General features: G+C 34.8%; 1 protein-coding gene across 1 annotated transcript in view; it reads left to right on the top strand.

The window, feature by feature from the left end:
• Positions 1 to 20,080, top strand: part of STK31 (serine/threonine kinase 31) — an 81,154-nt gene that overhangs the window by 45,012 nt on the left and 16,062 nt on the right. The window contains exons 15-21 of the mRNA XM_040259770.1: positions 858 to 959; positions 2,465 to 2,545; positions 4,217 to 4,342; positions 4,950 to 5,075; positions 6,858 to 6,944; positions 7,661 to 7,810; positions 11,463 to 11,585. Coding sequence (XP_040115704.1) covers positions 858 to 959; positions 2,465 to 2,545; positions 4,217 to 4,342; positions 4,950 to 5,075; positions 6,858 to 6,944; positions 7,661 to 7,810; positions 11,463 to 11,585 — 795 coding nt within the window. The remainder of the gene's footprint in view (positions 1 to 857; positions 960 to 2,464; positions 2,546 to 4,216; positions 4,343 to 4,949; positions 5,076 to 6,857; positions 6,945 to 7,660; positions 7,811 to 11,462; positions 11,586 to 20,080) is intronic.

The following is a 20,080-nucleotide window of genomic DNA, read 5'->3' as shown; positions in this document are numbered from 1 at the left end:
CTTTTGTTAACTCTGTTTTTAAGGGCTGGACATAGTATTTCTTGCAGATATTTTAAGTTGTTTTCATATGTAATAGAACAAAAAGAATTAGGACACTTTTAGCTTTTAGGCTTGAAACTTTGTGAATAAACTGCCATTCTTTGTTCCCTTGAGGATTCCATTTACTTATCAAAGGGGTTTACATTGTATCTTAATCCAACTTGAATTAGCTTTCTTCCTCAGAGCAGTTAAGCATGGAGTGGAACTAATTTAATAGTTTAAAATTCTTCTAGTTTTAGCCTCTTCTGGGCTGTAGGACGTGAGGTCTTTTTTAGTTTAATTTTTTAACTGTTTTAGAAATACATCTAACCTTAAAGACATGTACCTTTTAAGGAGACTTATTTATTATCATTAATGTTTACAGAGTCTTTAGGTGTCCTACATTGTTTTTCCTAGGCATGCCACATGTTTACTGATTTTTTAAAATGAAGTTTTACATGGAGAAAGATTCCGTGGAATTTAATTGTATTCTGGTTCCTGTTCTTGATATTTATTTTATGGTGGCAGTTGGTCATCTTAGAGAATATCTATACAGCAAATTAAGAGATAAGAAAAATCTATGTAATAGACTTTATGGCTTTATTTTTATAATTCCTTTTTGTAGGTTTTAGAAAATTCAGGGTTAGAATAAACTAATGTTAAACTAATATTAATTTGACAGTTATGTTATGAGGGACTGTTAAGTGCTAGATATAGAAGGATACGTAAAAATTAGACAGTGATTTGCCATAGAAGTTACGTTAATTCTCACTAGGAAGAACTTGTTTTCCGTCTACTTTAATAAGGCGGTAACGTTACTTTTTTCTTTCTGGTTAAAGTCTGATGACCATGATGGATCTGAGATTGAAAAAATAAAACAAGAAATAACTCAGTTACGGAATAGTGTCTTTCAGGGAATTTATCATGAGCAGGAGGAATATGTAAGTATTTGATTCTTTGAAATGTTGAATTAGTTTTAAAATTGGATTCAAATATCTGTTTTTATGAAGTGGACTGTAATCACAAGGCAGAGATTATATTGGCATAGTTATCTTGGTATGGGGGTTTCCCTGGTGTGTCAGGTGGTAATTTGCCTGCAATGCAGGAGATGTGGGTTTGGTCCCTGTGTTGGGAAGACCCCCCTGGAGAAGGGCTTGACTATCTGCTCTGGTAGTCTTTCCTGGAGAGTTCCTTGGACAGAGGATCCTGGCAGTCTGTAGTCTATGGTGTCACAAAGAGTCAGACACAACTAAGTGACTAACTGTTGATAGAATAATATTTATGTGAACTTAGATATTAATTTCTGATGACAGAATATTTCATAACCATTGTTCCAGATGCTTGCAGAAAATTGCAGAAAAGTATAAAGAAATATCATCTGTAACTTTCTCAGTCGGTGGTAACAGTAGTATAATTACACTAAACTTTTAACTTATCTTCCTTCTAGTCTTATTTTTACGAAAATCAAGATAATATCATAGACAGTTTTGCACACTACTTGTTTTCTGTTTAACATAAAGTCCAAAGATTTTTCCTTTATTAAAATCTGTATGATTATTATTTTAGCTTAAAACTGCAGTGAAAACATTAACACGGCCCCATAATTTAGTTGAATATTACAAAATACTACTGGGTTGAGGGTAAGTTTTACCACTGATTTTTGTTACTTTGGAAGAATCAGTCAGCATATCTTGTCTTTAAAATGGAAAGAATGTTGCATTTCATATTTTAGGGATATTATGGGAAGAAAAGGAAGGTAAGAAACAGTGCTCTGAAGAATAAAAGTACTATGAAAATAATAGGCACTTTATTATGTGATATTTAGCAAACTTACCTGTGTGTACTTCATTATTCACCTTGTGAATATTGGATAAAATAACTGTCTCCCATGAACTAGATAACTGTCTGGAAATTTTACTGAATAAAACATGTGATAAGTGACTTTTCTAAGGATATTCAATTGACACACTTGCTGCAAATTAGCTTTTGTAGAGCTACATGTTTATTTTTTTCTTTCCAGCCTTTTATGATTTTTTTTTCCTACATGAAATGGCCAGTATTTTAAAGTGTTACTGTGTTCTTATATTTTGAGAACTAGTGACAATTTGTGATTCCAGTTGATTTTTCATCACATTTTTTCATTTTAGCTTGGAAGTGAGTGTGGACTTTGACCTTAGGCAAGATTTTGTGCCTGTATATGTAAGCCAAGCTTAAAATTTGTAGTAAACTTTTTCTTCTGTTAGTAAGGTGGTTAATTTAGATCCAGGTTGATGCTTGGTTTTCATTTTTTGTGGTAGAAGGCAAAATCAATGATTTTATGTCTTATGAGGTTATATATATATTATTAGATTAGAAGTCTTGTTAGATATTTAATAAGGGAGATACCAGGATGTACGGTTGAATATACATTGATCTATAATAAAAAATATATATTTTTAAAATTTAGGCGAAGCTGAGTAGCTTAGTACAAAAATGGTTCCCTGAGCTTCCTCTACTTCATCCTGAAATAGGATTACTTAAGTACATGGTAAGCTTTGTTTCCTTTGAGAATTACTACTATGCAGAGTGCTGAAAAGTGATGATGTTACAATTATGTATCATTGTTAAATCTATAATAATCTCGCTATAAAAATGTTTCTGCTGAATGGTTTTTAGTATTAGAACTTTCTCAAGACTGTCTTTCATACTTGCACTCTGTATTTTAATTTTTATATCAATTTGCATGTTTTCTGTATTTTCTCTTTTTCTCATGACTAAAGAGAAAACATCTTGCATGACACTTATTTGAATTAAGCGTATTTATCTTTTGAATTGATGAAGCAATTTTACCTCCTGTTCCAAGAGTTAGAATAAAAGCAGGACTCTGATAGTCATGAAGAATTTATAAACAGAATGTATCTTTTAAAGCAGGCTGGAAAAATTATTCTAGGGAAGTTGATATAGAAGTTAAGGTAGATATGTTAATGTGAGTATGATTTTCTAGGCAGTCAGGATTCAAAGCTAGGAGATCAGTGTATTAGATAGGACATTGTGGAGCAGGATTGGTAAACTCTGGCTCTCAGAGCAGAGTCTGTTAACTCTGTGTTTTATTATTTTGTCTGCTTCCCATGAGGGTCTAGAGGATAGTCTTTAACATTGTCATTAAATTCATGATAATAGTTTAAATATAGTACCTAAAGGAATGTTCACATAGATGTCTGAACTGATAAATATATAAGATTAAAGTCCTGTAAACTGTTAAAGCAATTACTGAATAATCTTTTCAGACTAAACTTTAAAATAATGTGAGATTTTCCTTGCAATTATTTAATTTTGCTTAGAGACTATTTTATGTAGGATGCGTGAGTAAATATGTGATACTATATGGGGCTTGAAAATTAATTTCAAAAATACGCTAATCTGTTTTATTGTGGAAGATTAATCATGGCTTATGATTCTCTTCATTGACCTGCAAAACTGTTAATCATAATCATATGATTGGCTTATGGATACCCTTAATTATTTTAAGGTGTTTTCCTGTGATATGTGCTTTAGGAAATCCCTTGTAGGTTGATTATATATTGTGGATTACTTAAATATGGTGACAACACTTAAAAAAACAAAATAATTTCACAGTCCCTCTTATTAATAAGACTATACCACAGTAAAACTCAGCTTGGTTTAAAATGTCGATAGTCATGTTTTAGTGCAAAAAATTATTCCTTTTAAAAACTATCAGGAATACATAGTAGAATTAAATTATTTGAAAGAAATTTTCAATTTTAATGATTCCATTTCAAACAGAGGCAGGGGTGTTAGAACTCTGTTAGTTCCTAGAATTGTGGTAGTCTTAATTTTTAGACTTCTCATTCCCATTCTGCAGCCTTCTTTTTATTTTTCATCATTTTAATATTTTTTAGGAAACACATTAAGTTTCCCAAGTAAACATCAGGGTTCCTTGGACACAGGGTTCATCCCAGTCATTTTCAGAATCTTGTATAGAGGTGTAGCATGATTAAGTGTATGGTGATTACATTCTGGGTGGGAATTCAAGTGCCAGGAAATAGAAAAAATATAAAACTTTAAATATTTCTATTTTATTGTTATCTCCAGTAGAGTTCATGATATCCAGTCCACCTGATAGTATGTTACTAATTTTGTTATTTGAAAGTGCTGTGGTTGGTTGGTTTCTTGAACTATAACAAAAACTTGTTCTTAGAACTCTGGTGGTCTTCTTACAATGAGCTTGGAAAGAGATCTTCTTGATGCTGAGCCTATGAAGGAGCTTAGCAGCAAGCGTCCTTTGATACGTTCTGAGGTTAATGGGCAGATAATTCTTTTAAAGGTAAGTTTAAGTCCTTTGGACTTGTGGGAGATTCAGTGAAGTACCATGTGGTAGTGGTACTTTTACAGGAAAGTAAAGACCCACTGTTTATTTTCTAAATTATATAAATTAACTGGTATCATGATTATATTTCCAGTTTGGCTGCCATAACTACCTTGTTTTTAAAGTTTCCCTCATTTCCCTAAATAATATATCTTTTTAATAGGATATACTTGCTTTTCTTTTTTTCAGGAGAACTTAATATGATCTAGCTAAGATTCAAAGTTCTTATTTTTCTTAGGTTTCTATTTGAAATCTCAACTATTTTTCCAACAGTCTTCTGTTCCTTGATTTCTTCTCTTCATTGACCTGCAAAACTGTTAATCATAATAGTTGGATAATTAATTTGGCCTTAGTGGGTATATATTGTAGACTACATTTTAAGCTACTGGTAGAATTGTTCTTTTCTTTTTAAATTATATCATTAAAAGCAGATAGGAAAACTACTCATGCAATTAAAAAATAAATTTAGATATATTTTAACTTACATAAAATTTAAGTTGAAATGATATATAATTAGAGTGAGATTTTAATCTTAGGACTGCCACTTCCTCTTTTTTGGTAAAAGGGCTATTCTGTGGATGTCGACACGGAAGCCAGGGTAATTCAGAGAGCAGCTGCCTATCACAGAGCTTGGAGAGAAGCTAAAGGAGAATCTGGGTTGCTACCACTGATATTCTTATTTTTGTGTAAGGTAAAGTTTTTATGCTAATCTCTTTCAGAAAACATTTTATTTAAAATATGTTTTAGTTACAAGCTTTATAGAAGTAAATGCTTTTAATTTTTTAAATTGAATATATAGTTGATTTACAATTTTGTGTTAATTTCAGGTATATTAATTTCATAGCACAGTATTTTTGCAAATTATATTCCATTGTAAGATAATGGGTAGAATTCCCTGTATTACATAGTAAATCTTTGTTGCTTATCTATTTTATATATAATAGTTTGTATCTACTAACCCCATACCCCTAATATGTCCCTTGCAGTTTCCATCTCCTGTTTGGTAACCACAGTTTGTTTTTTATGTCTGTCAGTCTGGTTCTGTTTTGTATATATATTCATTTGTATTATTTTTTAGATTCTATATGTAAGTGATATCATATAGTATATGTCTTTCTCTGAGTTATTTCACTAAGCATAATATGCTCTAGGTCCATCCACATTGCTGCAAATGGGAATATATATCCCATTGTATATACCACATCTTCTTAATTCACTCATTTGTAAATGGACATTTAGGTTACATCCATGTCTTGGCCACTGTAAATAGTGCTGTTTTGAACACTGAAGTGTATATATCTTTAGGATTTTTGTTGTTGTTATTACTGTTTTCTAGATATATACCCAGAAGTAGAATTGCTGGATTGTATGGTGGTTCTATTTTTAGTTTTTTAAGGAACTCCATCTGTTTTCCTTAGTGCCTGTACCAATTTACATTACCACCAACAATGTAAGGGCTCCCTTTTCTCTATATCTTCTCCAAAATTTATTTGTAGATGTTTTTGATGATAGCCCTTCTGATAGCTGTGAGGTGATAGCTAGCTCATTGTGGTTTTGATGTGCACTTCTCTAATAATTAGTGATATTGAACATCTTTTCCTGTGCCTGTTAGCCATCTATATGTCTTCTTTGGAAACATATCTATTCTGCTTACTTTTGTATTGTTTTTAATATCAAGTTGTATGAACTGTGTGTATATTTTGGATATGAACTACTTGTTGCTGCTGCTGCTAAGTTGCTTTAGTCGTGTCCGACTCTGTGCGGCCCCATAGATGGCAGCCCATCAGGCTCCGCCGTCCCTGGGATTCTCCAGGCAAGAACACTGGAGTGGGTTGCCATTTCCTTCTCCAATGCATGAAAGTGAAAAGTGAAAGTGAAGTCACTCAGTCGTGTCCGACTCTTAGCGACCCCATGGACTGCAGCCTTCCAGGCTCCTCCGTCCATGGGATTTTCCAGGCAAGAGTACTGGAGTGGGGTACCATTGAACTACTTGTTAGTCACATCATTTTTTAATATTTTCTCCCATTCCATAGGTTGTCTTCATCTTGTTGATGGATTCTTTTGCTGTGCAAAGCTTTTACGTTTATTTAGACAGTCTTTTCAGCAAGTGGTGCTGGGAAAGCTGGATAGTGACATATGAAACAATGAAATTATAGCATTCCCTCACACTATATACAAAAATAAACTCAAAATAGGTTAATAAATAAATGTAAGATAGGAAACCATAGAGCTCCTAGAAAAGAACATATATGAAACACTCTTTGACATAAATTGTTAGCAATATTTTCTTGTATCAGTCTCCCAAGCAAAAGAAAAAAGCAAAAATAAACAAATGGACCTAATTAAATTTAAAAGATTTTGCACAGCAGAGAAGTAATTCTTTGTGGAAAAATTATTTTGTACATTCATTGTATACTGAAGATATTTTGAAGAATTTTTCACTTAGATTCTCATTTTCTGTTTTGCTCTTTAGTCTGATCCTATGGCTTATCTGATGGTCCCATATTATCCTAGGGCAAATCTGAATGCTGTTCAGTCCACCATGCCTTTAACTTCAGAAGTAAGTAAAAAAAAAAAAAAACACACACACATTATTCCCATGGATGTGTCTAGTGAGAAAGTATCACCTAAAGTTTGTTGAGGGTATGCTGCACACTTTCAACGTACAGTTTTGATTATTTGTCACATCACCCCTGGGCTATGAGTTATCCCATTATATACAGATTAGAAAAGTGAGGCTCACAGAGATTAAAGTGACTGTTACAGGGTCCCTCATCCAGAGGCTGAGTTGGGACTTGGGATTGGAACTTTTTGGCACCAAAGCATAATCCTTGTAACTATTAGGCTGCGTCATATGTAAATTGTATAGTATAGCACTTGGTCTTAAGCAGTAGCTTTCATTTCTGTTGTAAATTTGAATTAGTAATAACAGTAAACAATGACCTGACTCTTTCTGCACAGTAACTCTTTTGGCCTCTTTTCTTTCCTAGATGGTCTATGGTCATTGTTTGTAATCCAAGTCTTCTTAGAGACTATAGTCTCTAAGACATATTAAACATATATATATACACACATATGTGATACATATGTTTACATGATATTACCAGTTATATAATCAGGACTTCTGGCCTTTAATTCTTTCTCTATGCTGTATTGTTTTTAAAGGTTCATTTGGAGGAAGCTTAGTCACTTGTGAAAAAGTTTTTTAACTAGAGAAGAGGTTCAGTTATTAAAATGATTTGTCTACTTCCTGACTTCTTTTTGTATTTTCTATAGGAAGCTTTAAAGGTCATGAAGGGTGTAGCCCAGGGCCTTCATACATTGCACAAGGCTGACATAATTCATGGATCACTTCATCAGAACAATGTTTTTGCTTTAAACCGTCAACATGGAATTGTTGGAGATTTTGACTTCACCAAATCTGGGGTAAAATATTGTGGTTTTATAAATAAGTTCTAGACTTCATTTAGTATTATTAGGCACTTTTGCATCATACGGTAATTTATTATAAGATCTTTGCCTTCGGTTAAGGTATATCATGTAGTATAAGCTATTAATTTGTTATCAGCTAGATGCTAGGACAAGAGTTTCTGAAGTTGTGCATTAAATTTTTTTTTAACCATAAGTTTTAGGAGCAACCTGAAATTACCGTTGATGGCATTGACAACATTAGCATTAATTATTTTATCAGTTGGAGCTTCCCTGGTGGCTCAGTGGTAAAGAATCTGTCTGCCACTGCAGGAGACGTGGGTTCAATCCTTGGGAGAAGGACATGGCAACCCACTCCTGTATTCTTGTCTTGGAAATCCCAGGATAGAGGAGCCTGATGGGTTATAGTCCATGGAGTCACAAAAGAGTGGGACATAACTTAAAGAACAAATAACAGCAAACAACAATTATTTCATCATCATCAAGAAGCACTTAATTGCTAGAATACACAAGGAAAAGTAGATGGCCATCTCCTGTCTCCCCATCTGCTGGTGCTCTCCGAGTTAATAGATTAGATTTAGATACACATGCTTTGCTATTTTTTGATTAGTGGGCATTTTTAGAAACTTGGGAATCTTGGACTTTTCCATTTAGTTTAAGTTCTAATTTGATGACATTGGCTGTTAATTTGGTGTCATGTTACCTCAGAAGAGGCAGTTTGTAGCAATAACATGTATCAGATAAAGAGAATATTGTGATTTTTTTTTTTTTGGTAGAGTAAGTAGTTTCAATATTTTTTCTTTTTGGTAGAGTAAGTAGTTTCAAATATTTTTTCTTTTTGGTAGAGTAAGTAGTTTCAAAATATAATCACAAGGGAGCATTTCTCTTTATTAAAATATAATTCACATATGATGTGTACATTTCAGTACTAATTTTAATATAGTCACAATATTCTGCATCAGTCACCACTGTCTAATTCTGAAACATTTTAATCACCTTCGGAAAGAAACCCCATACTGCTTTGCAGTCACTCCTCCTCTATTCCTCTATTAAGTCTCTTGGAAACCACTAATCCACTTTCTGTCCCTATGGACTTATTGTGGACATTTTCTGCATATGGAATCATACAATATGTGGCCTTTTGTGATTAGCATATTTCATTCTGCATAATGTTTTCAAGATTTATCCATCTTGTAGCATGTGCCTGAACTTCATTCCTTTTCTAAAAATTTTTTAATAACATAACCACATTTATTTCAGAATGTATTCCAGTATCAAATGGTAAAGTTCAACAATGCAAAACTGAAATTGCTTTTGCACCAGTTTAATAATTTTACACATGATAATCCATATGTTTCATTACTACTCTCTCAATTCTTCCTACCCCTCTCCTTCCCTACCTGTGTCCATAAGTCCATTCTTTATGTCTGATTCTCTACTGCTACCTTGAGGATAGGTTTATCAGTACCATCTTCCTAGATTCCATATATATATACATTAATATATGATCTTTGTCTTTCTCTTTCTGACTTACTTTACTCTGGATAATAGGCTCTAGGTTCATCCACTCATTAGGACTGACTGAAATGCATTCCTTTATATGGCTGAATAATATTCCATTGTATATATATACCACAACTTCTTTATCCATTGATCTGTTGATGAACATCTAGGTTGCTTCCATGGCCTAGCTATTGTAAATAGTGCTGCAGTGAACATTAAGGTACATGTGTCTTTTTTGATTATGGTGTTAAAATGCCCAATTAGTATTTCATTGTATGGATGTACTGTACTTTGTTTTTACATTCATCAGTTTGTGGGTAATTGGGTTTCTACTTTTTGATTATTATGAATAATGCTTCTGTGAACATCAGTATACAAGTTTTTGTGTGGAGATATGTTTTCCTAGGGAAGGAATTACTGGGTTAAATGGTAGATGTCTGTGTTTCACTTTTTAAGAAACAAAGCTGTTTTCCAAAGTGTCTGTACTGTTTTACATACTCATCAGTGATAATATGAGGATTCCAGTTTCTCAGCATCCTTGCCAATATTTATTGTGTGTGGAGTTCCCTTTTGACTAATAAAAGTCAGAATGCTTTATATATTGGTCATCTGCAAGTCTTAGAATAATGCCACCTGTTTATATACAGTTTCAGTGGTTTTCATGCGGTACCTCAAAAAGATGAGAAAATAAAAATGTAAAACTATAATGAAATGCTTGACTATAGAGGATTTATACAAATAAAATTTGCTGAAAGGTTTATTTTATATTTATTTGAAGATTAGGATAACATCTTAAAAATAACTGAACTGTGTGTTTTTAAAAGTTCTCTGTTTTTAGGAATCCTGGTTAGTTTACCAAGGCATGCCATTCTTCCAGCTATAAATATGAGTCCAATGTATTCTTCCTGATTTATACTGATTTGTCAGCTGTTATGCACATGTGCAGTTGCTTCAGTCATTTCCGACTCTTTGTGACCCCCTCAGCCAGGCTCCTCTGTCCATGAGATTTTCCTGGCAAGAATACTGGGGTGGGTTGCCATTTCCTCCTCCAAGAGATCTCAGTCCAGGGATTGAGCCCATGTCTTGTGTGTCTCCTACATTGTGGTGGATTCTTTACCGTTGACCACTGGGGAAACCCTTAAAATTACTTATTCTGAAATATGGATTGAACTCACTTCTTGCTTAATTTTTCACCCTAATCTCAGTTGAAGTACTAACCAGAAGAGTAATTTGAAAAGTAGTCCGTAGTCAAAAACATTGCTTTTCAGATTTTACACTACATGTGATTCTCCTGGGAATCTTGTTAAAATGCAGTTTTTAGAAATTGAGGTGAAATTATTATATGATAGTATATGTTTCAAGTGTGCATAAAATGCAGATTTTTACTCAGCATTTCTGCAGTGGAAATTTTGTGTTTCTAACAAGTTCCCAGGTGTTACTATAGCTACTGGTCTTTGTAAGTACTACTCCCAAACTATCCTATTCTGAGAAGCAAGGATAAGGATGGTAGGAGAAGATAATTAACACTTAGCAATATATGCTAAGTAATTAGTGTGCTGATTACCTTTACAATAACTCTAGGGTAGTTACAAGTTAATTTCCTTTGTACAAATTAATTAATTTAGGCTCAAAGAGATTAAAGCCAGAGGTCATATAGCAAGTAAATGACAGAGTGAGTATTGCAGTCAAGGTTTATCTGAATCCAGGGTTCATGTTCTTGCCATTGATCATCCTTTTGACACATTAGAAATGGTATACTTAGAAAATGGTCAGTAGGGAAGGAAAGTACTTTATACTTGTATTTTTAAAAATTACTTATAATTTTCAGAGTTAGAAAATAGCACTACCTCTTGCCTTAGTGAAGTGTATATTTTAAGAAAGTACTAAATTTTATTGAATCGGTGATTCTTAATATTTAAGCTGGAGTCTACAATGTGCGGTGTAACGGTAGTCTCACTGTTAAATTTCATGAGACTGATTTTAAGAGCAGTTTATAATAGTGGAAATTAGGTAAAAATATTTCATAGTGGAGAGAGAATAAAATATTTCAAATGAATATTTTTTGTGTTGATTAAATGCAGATTACTTCACAGAAAGCTGCTTCAACTGTGTTGCCTCTAAAATATTTGACCTACTGTTTTTGTAGAGTCAGCGAGCCTCAGTGAACATGATGGTTGGTGACTTAAGTTTGCTATCACCTGAACTGAAAATGGGAAAACCTGCTTCTCCGAGTTCTGACTTATATGCTTATGGCTGCCTTTTATTGTGGGTATGTTACATTTTTATTGAAACAGTCATTTTGTTGTTGTTAAGTGCTTAGTTGCTCACTGGAGTCCAGCTCTTTGCCATCCCATGGTTTGTAGCCCGCTAGACTCTTCTGTCCATGGGGATTCTCCAGGCAAGAATACTGGAATGGATTGCCATGACTTCTTCCAAGGGATCTTCCCAGCCGAGGGCTAGAACCCAGGTCTCCCGCATTGCAGGCAGATTTTTTACTGTTTGATCCATGAAGGAAGCTCAAGATTGCCACCACTGAGCAACTAACACTTTCACTTTTCACAGGAAAACACAAAAAAAGGCTATTTTGCCTTATAATAATGCATTATACAGGGATATATAGTGTGTGTAGATATACACATACAGATGTGTTATATTTCAGTATAAGAAGGAAAGTGATGATGATCTGAAGTCATTTTCTTCAATATATTAAAATGTCTCTGAACATGTAGAGACATTTGTAATAACCAAAAGTGGGAAAGCCTAGATGTCCATAAACAGGTAAATGGATAAATAGTCTACTTTATATCCATTGGAATACTTGTTATCGTTTTTATTTAGCTGCTAAGTTGTGTCCTACTCTTTGTGACCCCATGGACTGTAGCCTGCCAGGCTCCTCTGTCCATGGGATTTCCTAGGCAAGAATACTGGAGTGGGGTGCCATTTCCTTCTCCCGGGGATCTTCCTGACCCAGGGATTGAACCCACATCTCCTGCATTGGCAAGCAGATTGTTTACCCCTGAGCCACCAGGGAAGCCCCATTGGAATACTACTAAGTAATAAAAAGGAATGAAGTATTAATACAAGCATGCCTTATACTATTGCCCTTCACTTTTTTGCACTTTGCAGATATTGTGTTTTTTATATATTGAAAATTTGTAGCAACTCTGCATTGTCAGGTTATGGTTGGCATTTTTTAGCAATTAACTATTCTTAAAGTATGTGCATTGTTTTTTAGAAATTATGCTATTGCATACTAAATATGTTATGGGAAGCCAAAAAAATTGTCTCACTTTTTCATTGCAGTTTTAGCTTCATTGCAGTGATCTAGAACTGAATTCTCACTGTCTCCAAAGTATGCCTTTATACCCAGCAATATGGAGGAATCTCAAAATAATTCTTCAAAGTTAAAAAAGCCGAAGGAAAGAAAGAATGCATACTTATGGTTTTATTTATATAGAATTGTAAAAAGTGCAAATTTACCAATGGTGACAGAAAGGAGATTTGCAGTGGTCTGGGGTTTGAGGGTAGAGGGGAAGGGAGGGATAGATTACAAAAGAGCACAAGGAAATGTTTTGGCATGATCACCATGTTCATCGATAATGGTGATGATTTTGTAGAAGTATATATCATATATACTTTAAATGCACGTGGTTTATTGTACATGACTTACACTGCAATAAAGCTATTATTAAAAGGGTGTTTATACCTACCCAAGTAGTAATCAGTGGGAGTTCCATGCCCCAGTTAATCCTATGTAAGTTTTAGCCTTATATTGTCATATGTATTTAAAGTTGTCTGGTTTCATAGAACCACGATAGCCATAGAAATGATTATTGTACTGGCATGATTTTTGTCATTGCTTCAGTAATCTCTTTAATCTTTACATCATAAGGATAAAAGTAAATGTCTCAAATGTTCTTAGGTTCCTGAGAGTTATCATAAAATATCAATTAAGTGTGGTAATGGCACTCTTTATTCCATCAATTTCCTTTCTTCATTAGCTGGTAGTAAAACGCTTTATGAATATGACACTATTGTTGTGCTGCATTCCTGCTCTTCTGTAATGTTGACTGAGGTCTTCTACAAATTTTATTTGTAAACTATCATGTAGTACAGTTGATTGGATTTTGGTGTTCAGTCCTGTGAATTTTAACAAACTGTAGATTAGTATACTCATCACTACAATTAGAATGCACAACAGTTCCATAACTCATAGGAAAAAAAAAAGAAATTCTATTTGCTGTCCCTATTCTCTCTCCCTAACCCTTAACCCTTGGCAACTGCTGATCTTTTCTATCACTACAGTTTTGTCTTGTTAACAGAAGGCCATATAAATGTTACCTTACAGTATGTAACCTTTTGAGACTAACTTCTTTACTCAGCATAATGACTTTGAGATTCATTCAAGCCTTGTAGTATATTGAGAGTTGATTCCATGTTTGTGGCTGAGTACTACTCTCTTATGTGACTGTAGCAGCTTTGTTTATCTGTTCACCTGTTGCAGACATTTGGATTGTTTCCAGTTTGGGGCTATTCCAAATAAAACTTTGATGAACATTTAGGTATAGGTTTTTGTGTAATCCTATTTTTACTTCTCCAGAATAAATTCTCTAGAGGGAGACTGCTGGGTAGATTGTAACTATATGTATAACTTTATTAGGTGCTGCCAGACTTTTTCAGAATGGATATACCATTTTGTGTTATCAGAACCAGCACTGTATGAGAGTTTCAGATGCTCTGCATCATTGTTAAAAATGTTTTAGCAATTCAGGTATCTTTGCCTTTCCATACACATTTTAGAAACAGCTTGTCTATAAATGCAGAAAACCTCTGTGACTTTGCTTGGAACTGCATTAAATCTGTAGATCAATTTAGGGAGAATTAGCAATTTGAATAATTGACATCTTTATTAAGTCCTTTAATTCACAAATCCATTTATTTAGGCCTTTTTTAAAATTTATTCTATCAGCATTTTGTTATTTTTGAACTTAGAGATCCTATATATGTGTTGTTAGATTTTATACTTCAGTATTTAATTTTTTGGAGCTATTGTGATACCGTAAAAAAACTAAAAAACTGTTTTCTAATTGTTCAAGTTATTTTAAAAAACAGCTATTTTATTGATAGGAAAGTTAGTTACTACCAAAGTTTACAGATACTTTGGTCTTCCTCCTCAAAGAACTAAGTAAGTTAAAATAGAAACCACAGTGTGAAATATATAAAAGGGCAAAAAAGTCAGGACCCAAGGGCTGTGTTTCAAAGTTAAACTGGAATCATTAGCAAAGGATCTCATTTCCAGCATCATGAATAGTTTACTGTTACATTATGACTTTTAAAAGTTTTGGAATTAGCAAAAGTAAAAGTTAACAGCTTATTTAGTATTAAAACACTGGAATACTGACTAAATATTTTGGAATGTATCATAAAAGATATTTTGCTTTAGGATCATTTTTGTTGTGAGACTCATATTAAATGACAGAAACATTCTGAAAACTGCCTTTAATTACAGAAAATTTTAGTATTTGAGTGTTGGCGACCCTCCCACCTTTAGCAGTAAGTCATCTTTTAACTGGTACATTCTTAAAGTTCCTTATATTAAGGTTCTTTTGTATATTTCTAGGTTATATTGAAATTCTTAAAGGCATTTCTAGAAGTCAGTTTTAAAAATTAGAGCAGTTCTGATGTGATACTGAAAAAAAAAATCCGTGGGTGCTACTGCGAGGAAGCAGAATAATTTTAAAATGAAGAATGAATGTTTTTTTCTTTTATTCAAGTATCACTTTTTCAATTTGGCCTTCTTTAAAATGCAACTCTTTTCCCCCTGCTTTAGTTTTCTCTTAGCATACTACTTATGTCTTTTGTCTTTTTTATCATCTGCTTCTCTCCATAGTATGTAATCTCCTTTTAGGCAGCTTGTCTGTCTTGTTTGTTACTGTTTCCTGTGCCTAGAAGTGTTCTTAGTAGTGCTGTCACTGGAATAGTAACTGAACAAAAGCATGCCTTTGTGGGTAGCAAATTGGACATTTAAATTTTAGCCACATTTATGTGCTAAAGTATTAGGTTTTTCTTTTTTTTTTTCCTTTTAAATAAATGTTTCTTGTTTCCTGAGTGAAACAAGATCAGTAGATGAACTCTCCACCGTGGCCACTTACACCTTTCTTTGCAACCTTATTTGAAGATTTTCTTTTTTATTCCAACTCCATAGGTATTCCTAGAAGATGTTAGTGGCCATATTGATCACCCATTGAACAACTTTGCTGTTGTTCAGTCTCTCAGTCATGTCTGATTCTTTGCAACCCCATGACTGCAGCACGCTAGGCTTCCCTATCATTTTTTGGACCTTCTTAACAATTTGAGACCCATGTCTTCATGAAATTTAAGTTACTTTCCAAAACCAGGATTTTGTAATTTCCTATAATTTTTCTTTTATGAAAGTAGTAGAATCCAATCCAGTACATTTTTATCTGGACAAGACTTTCTGTCTTCTCATTTTACTGTAACTACTATTACATCTACTGTGTGTTTGTTAACTATCTTCGCTTTCTGCCAAATCAATCAGCAACCTCCTAGCTTCTCTTCCTTTCTTCTTCAGCTTTGGATTTCATCATAAAACGTCTAGACCACCCTTTGACTCCTATTCTTCTGCTTAGCCTCTTTACACAATCTTCATTTTTAGATGTTTTGTAATCTGCTTTATATGCTTTTAGAAAAATATTTTCCCTTTAAGGTTTTATTTCTTGAGAATAACTATAAAAGTTACATGTATTTGATTTTTCTTCAAAGTATGACCAGACTTTGTATTTATTCATTTAAGGACATTATTGGGCTTCCCTTGTGGCTCGACTAGTATGCAAACCCAAGAATCCACCTGCAATGCGGGAGACCTGGGTTCTATCCCTCAGTTGGGAAGATCCCCTGGAGAAGGGAAAGGCTACCCACTCTAGTACTCTGGCTTGGATAGTCCATGGGGTGGCAAAGAGTTGGACACGACTAAGCGATTTTCACCAACTAAGGACGTTATTATGTCTATTTATAACATGGTGATAACATCCTCCCTTGTTGGGAGCACCTAGTAAGTAACTAAAGTACTTACTAAGTACTTTTTGAACTTTATCTCATTGCTTTCTCCTAAACAATTGTGTGAAGGGAGCACATCATTATCCCAAGTGTAGACATTAGGCATGTGAGAGTCAGAGAAGGATACCACTTCTTAAGTAATGCCCTGTCGCAGAATTTCTGTGTCTTGAGGCTCCATGCAAGACCGCCTGCTGCATTCACATCACATATTCAGCCTTGGAGGTATAGCCTTCACTGAAGCCAATTGATGAACAGTTGCAGAAGGGGCTCAGGCTTCAGAGAGAAGCTACTAGGTGCCATTGCCGTGACTACTATGAAGACACTTACATTTTACAGTGCCCTATTAAGATATCTCCAACCTTGAGTTCTCTGATGAGATGTCCTCCTTCTAGAAAGTCTTGAATAGATGTGAGTAACACTTATGTTTAGAGTTCAGGTATACCTTTGGCACATTATGCTTCATTTTGATGTTTAATCCCAAAATAAGAGACAAGGGAAAAGTAATATTCCATGTCTTGTTTTTCCTTTTAGACCCAGCTAATGTGATCAATGATGATTACCTCTCAAAAAACACCCCAATTAAGAGAAATCTCAGAGAAGGAAAATGGATGGCAGCCCCCTAAAATCTGGAAGTGATTCTAACATCATAATTAAGTAGAATGAGTGGAATAGATCTCACTATTATGGAGTTGGGTGTAGGAGGATTAAGGGTTCCTAGCTGAATGGAACTGCTAACATCTCTAATGCCCTCTGTGCAGGAATTTCATATGTTTCTGAACTTGCTCTGAGATCCAACCAAGAATCTCAGACTTATCATTGATTTCGTATTGGATCCAAATGCAGAGAACTTGGAATTCACTTCTCAAAGTGTGAAGTGAAGGATCTTTTATAACGTCTACCCATGTTTTTACTCTTTTCTTTGTTCTTTCTTGTTCCTTATGTTCCAGTGTTTCTTCTTTTATCATTTCCTTTCTATTTTAAGAACTTGTTTTTGCCGTTCTTTTAAGGTAAGTCTCCTGAGCAAAAAAGTCTTTAGTTTTCTTTTTCCTTCATCTGAGAGCATCTTACTTAACTGCACCTTCATTACTGAAGAATATTTTTTGCTGGTACAGAATTCTGAGTTTATAGTTCTTTTTTTTCATTGCTTAAAAAATGCTATTCAGCTTTCTTTGGACCTTCTTGGTTTCTCATGAAAAATCCACTGTTATTTGAATCACTATTCCTCTGTAGGTAATTTTCCTCTCCATCTGGTTTTAAGACTTTTCTCTTGTCAGTTTTTTTCTGAAGTTTGATTATGATGTGTCTTAGCCTGGATTTCTTTGGGTTTAACTTTGTTTGGGGTTTGTTCAGCTGCACTTTGTTTTTCAGCAAATACGTAAAATTTGGTTCAGCTATTACTCCTGTAGTTTGTGAGTCTTACCCTCTCCTTTTTTTTCTGAGATTGATGATACACATTTTGAATCTTTGTTGTTTTCCCACAGGTCCTGAGTCTCTGTTCATTTTCTTTTTCTTGTTCAAATTGGGTATTTTGTGGCATTTCTGTCTTCAATTTCATCGGTGCTTTCCATTGTCATATTTATTCTGCTATTGAGCCAGTCCAGTGAGTTTTTTCTTTCTGTTGCTCTCATGTTGTTTTTCAGTTCTAAAATTTCTATTTGATTTTGTCTGTCGTTTCTGTCTTCTTTGCTGAGGCTTTTCTTTTTTTTCTTTCATGCAGGTTTCTAATTGGTCTCTAAGCATTGTTATGATGGTTACTTTAAAATCTTTTCAGATAATCTCTATATCTGTGTCATCTTGATGTCTGTTGATTATTTTTTTCTCATTTAAGATCTTGTTGGTTTTTATTTTGACATGATTTTTAACTGTAGCCTGAACATTTCTGCTATTATGTTCTGAGACTGTGCATCCTATTTAATCTTTTTTTTTTTTTTGCAGACAGTTATTACCCTGTTTAGGTGTAGTGTAGAGTTTCAGATGAGATTAGATCTGCAGCTCCCCTCTGAGCTCAGCTGACACCACCTCAGCAAAAGTGAGATGCTGATTTGCACTGCTTTGCCTCTTCTTTTTCCTGGTGGGTAGGAGAGGAAATCATCTCTCTCTTGACTCCTGTTGATGCTGGGGAGAGGGGGAGCAAAGTGTTAAACTGTTACGGCCTTGTTGCTGCCTTGTGAGGGTATAAGTTTCGTTTCCACTGGCGTGGTCCTGCTGACCCTTGGGGAATAGAGAGGGAAAATAGAGTGCTGGCTAATAGTGCCTGCACTAATTTTTCTGCTTTGTTGCTGCTGAGGGTAGAGTAGAAGATACCTCTCTGCTGGGTCCCATTGGCAGTACCAGTTTGGGTAGATTGCAGCTAGTGCCATCATATACAGCTTTGTTCTGCCTCTTCATTGATGGATAGGGTGGAGGTCCAACTCGCCACTCAGCCTTGCTGACACAGTTTTTCCCTTGGTATTTGGCTGGAATAGAGACTATTACCATATTCTTTGCAGCCAAAGATGGAGAAGCTCTATATAGTCAGCAAAAACAAGACCAGAAGCAGACTGTGGAACAGCTCATGAACTCCTTATTGCCAAATTCAGACTTAAATTGAAGAAAGTAGGGAAAACCACTAGATCATTCAGGTATGACCTAAATCAAATCCCTTATGATTATACAGAGGAAATGAGAAATAGATTTAAGACCTAGATCTGACAGACAAAGTGCCTGATGAACTATGGACTGAGGTTCGTGACATTCTACAGGAGACAGGGATCAAGACCATCCCGCCAAAAAAGAAAAGCAAAATGGCCGTCTGAGGAGGCCTTACAAATAGCTGTGAAAAGAAGAGACACGAAAAGCAAAGGAAAGATATACCCTTTTGAGTACAGAGTTCCAAAGAAGAGCAAGGAGAGATAAGAAAGCTTTCCTCAGTGATCAATGCAAATAAATAGAAGAAAACAACAGAATGGGAAGGACTAGAGATCTCTTCAAGAGAATTAGAGATACCAAGGGAACATTTCCTGCAAAGATGGGCTCGATAAAGGACAGAAATGGAATGGACCTAACAGAAGCAGACGATCTTATGAAGAGGTGACAAGAATACACAGAAGAACTATACAAAAGAGATCTTCATGACCCAGATAATCATGATGGTGTGATCACTCACCTAGAGCCAGACATCCTGGAATGTGAAGTCAAGTGGGCCTTAGAAAGCATCACTATGAACAAAGCTAGTGGAGATGATGGAATTCCAGTTGAGCTATTTCAAATCCTGAAAGATGATGCTGTGAAAATGCTGCACTCAATATGCCAGCAAATTTGGAAAACTCAGCAGTGGTCACAGGACTGGAAAAGGTCATTTTTCATTCCAATCCCAAAGAAAGACACTGCCAAAGAATGCTCAAACTACCGCACAATTGCACTCATCTCACACGCTAGTGAAGTAATGCTCAGAATTCTCCAAACCAGGCTTCAGCAATATGTGAACCGTGAATTCCCAGATGTTCAAGATGATTTTAGAAAAGGCAGAGGAACCAGAGATCAAATTGCCAACATCCACTGGATCATCGAAAAAGCAAGAGAGTTCCGGAAAAAGATCTATTTCTGCGTTATTGGCTATGCCAAAGCCTTTGACTGTGTGGATCACAGTAAACTATGGAAAATTCTGAAAAAGATGGGAATACCAGACCACCTGACCTGCCTCTTGAG

This window comes from Oryx dammah, unplaced genomic scaffold, assembly GCF_014754425.2.
Source record: "Oryx dammah isolate SB20612 unplaced genomic scaffold, SCBI_Odam_1.1 HiC_scaffold_18, whole genome shotgun sequence".
Lineage (NCBI taxonomy): Eukaryota > Metazoa > Chordata > Mammalia > Artiodactyla > Bovidae > Oryx > Oryx dammah.
Note: the sequence above shows the minus strand (reverse complement) of the source record. Positions and strands in the feature narration are given on the sequence as shown.